Genomic DNA, 1312 nt, shown 5'->3' with positions numbered 1-1312 from the left:
AATGAAAATGCACATGGAGACACTTGCAGCACACTTTCCCTTGGATCCCAACTGGTGTATATGAATTTAGATAGAGATGGAGTCTGGAGCCTGATCGAGCAGCTTTCAATCCCTAGACAGGCAGACATCGTGAACTCCGTTAATCTTGAAGATGAAATAGAAAAAACATTGAGGGACGCAACGTTGCAGAAGAACATGGAGAGTTTTTCAAGTGCAGGGAAATTTGAGAACAAATCTTGGCTGGTGATCATCTCTGGCAGAAGCAAGAATTTCAGCTTTAGTTTCTTGAGGTTTGGAAGCTGAATAGTTTCAGGCCAAGATAAGACAATTTCATGTACAGACAACTCCAATTTTACAAGGGACCGACATGAAAAGATGGAATCTGCTAGATTTTGAGTCCCACAAACTCTTCCATGAAGAACAAGCTTTTGCACATTGTGTTGTATGGCAAATTCCACCCATTGGTACTTGATCGAAACCTCGCAATAAGTGGTAGGCCCGAGCTGAAGTTCAAAAATTTTAACATCTGATTCATCATGGTGAGCAACAGTCCAGTCGACGAATCTCAAGAAAGAATGTGCCTTATTCACCATAGCCGGGAACTGACTATAATCGAAAACAAGATTTGGCAGCAAATGCCATGTAGTCGTCAAAATTCTTGAACTAAAGCTAACCCTTGCAGCCTCAATTGTTGAGAGGCGAGACAAGATTTCGGTCAGAATATGCTGCGGCAATGCGCTCAACCTGTCAGTGCCTCTGACGACTGGACGATGCCGCCTGTTGGAAGAAGAGGATTCGCCTTCGATAATGCGCACTATTGTTGATGTACTCAAGCGTTCGCCCTTTACTTCCTGTGATCATTACAATAATTGTTTAGCATAATCAATAATAAAATAAGACAAAAGTACACAAAAGACATGTTAAGACTACTTCAAAAGAAATGTCCAATGATCTTGAGTTTCTGAGGTGGATCAAATGCAAATGCACAAATACATGTTAACAAAGCAAATGCAAGAATCTCTTAACAAATAGTAATATGAATGCACAGATACTGCACGTATGCATTTAACCAATATGATAAAATCAAACAATACTCAATATTGTCCAAAATACTCTTGCTTTGTTTGGATTTGTATTCTCGCGTAGCCGAGACAAGATAAAACACACTTAATGTTTATTTTTATATTTTTACACATTATCTGCGTGTTTTTCTATTTTTCAACTTTCTATATATAATATAGATATATATACATTTATATATATACATAATATAAAACAAACATGATTTGACAATATTTTTGTCTCCAAAAAA

The 1312-nt window shown here is 37.4% G+C and overlaps 1 protein-coding gene across 1 annotated transcript; it reads right to left on the bottom strand.

The window, feature by feature from the left end:
* Positions 1-23: 23 nt before the first annotated feature.
* On the bottom strand, positions 24-851 carry LOC105180360 (putative F-box/FBD/LRR-repeat protein At2g05300; the record flags this gene model as incomplete). Its single annotated transcript, XM_011104015.1, has 1 exon — positions 24-851. A coding segment is annotated over one exon (828 nt), but the record flags the coding sequence as incomplete, so codon positions are not given.
* Positions 852-1312: the final 461 nt, after the last annotated feature.

The sequence above is a fragment of the Sesamum indicum genome, unplaced genomic scaffold (assembly GCF_000512975.1).
Source record: "Sesamum indicum cultivar Zhongzhi No. 13 unplaced genomic scaffold, S_indicum_v1.0 scaffold01372, whole genome shotgun sequence".
Taxonomy (NCBI): domain Eukaryota; kingdom Viridiplantae; phylum Streptophyta; class Magnoliopsida; order Lamiales; family Pedaliaceae; genus Sesamum; species Sesamum indicum.
The sequence above is the reverse complement of the archived record's forward strand: the minus strand, read 5'-3'. Positions and strand labels throughout refer to the sequence as shown.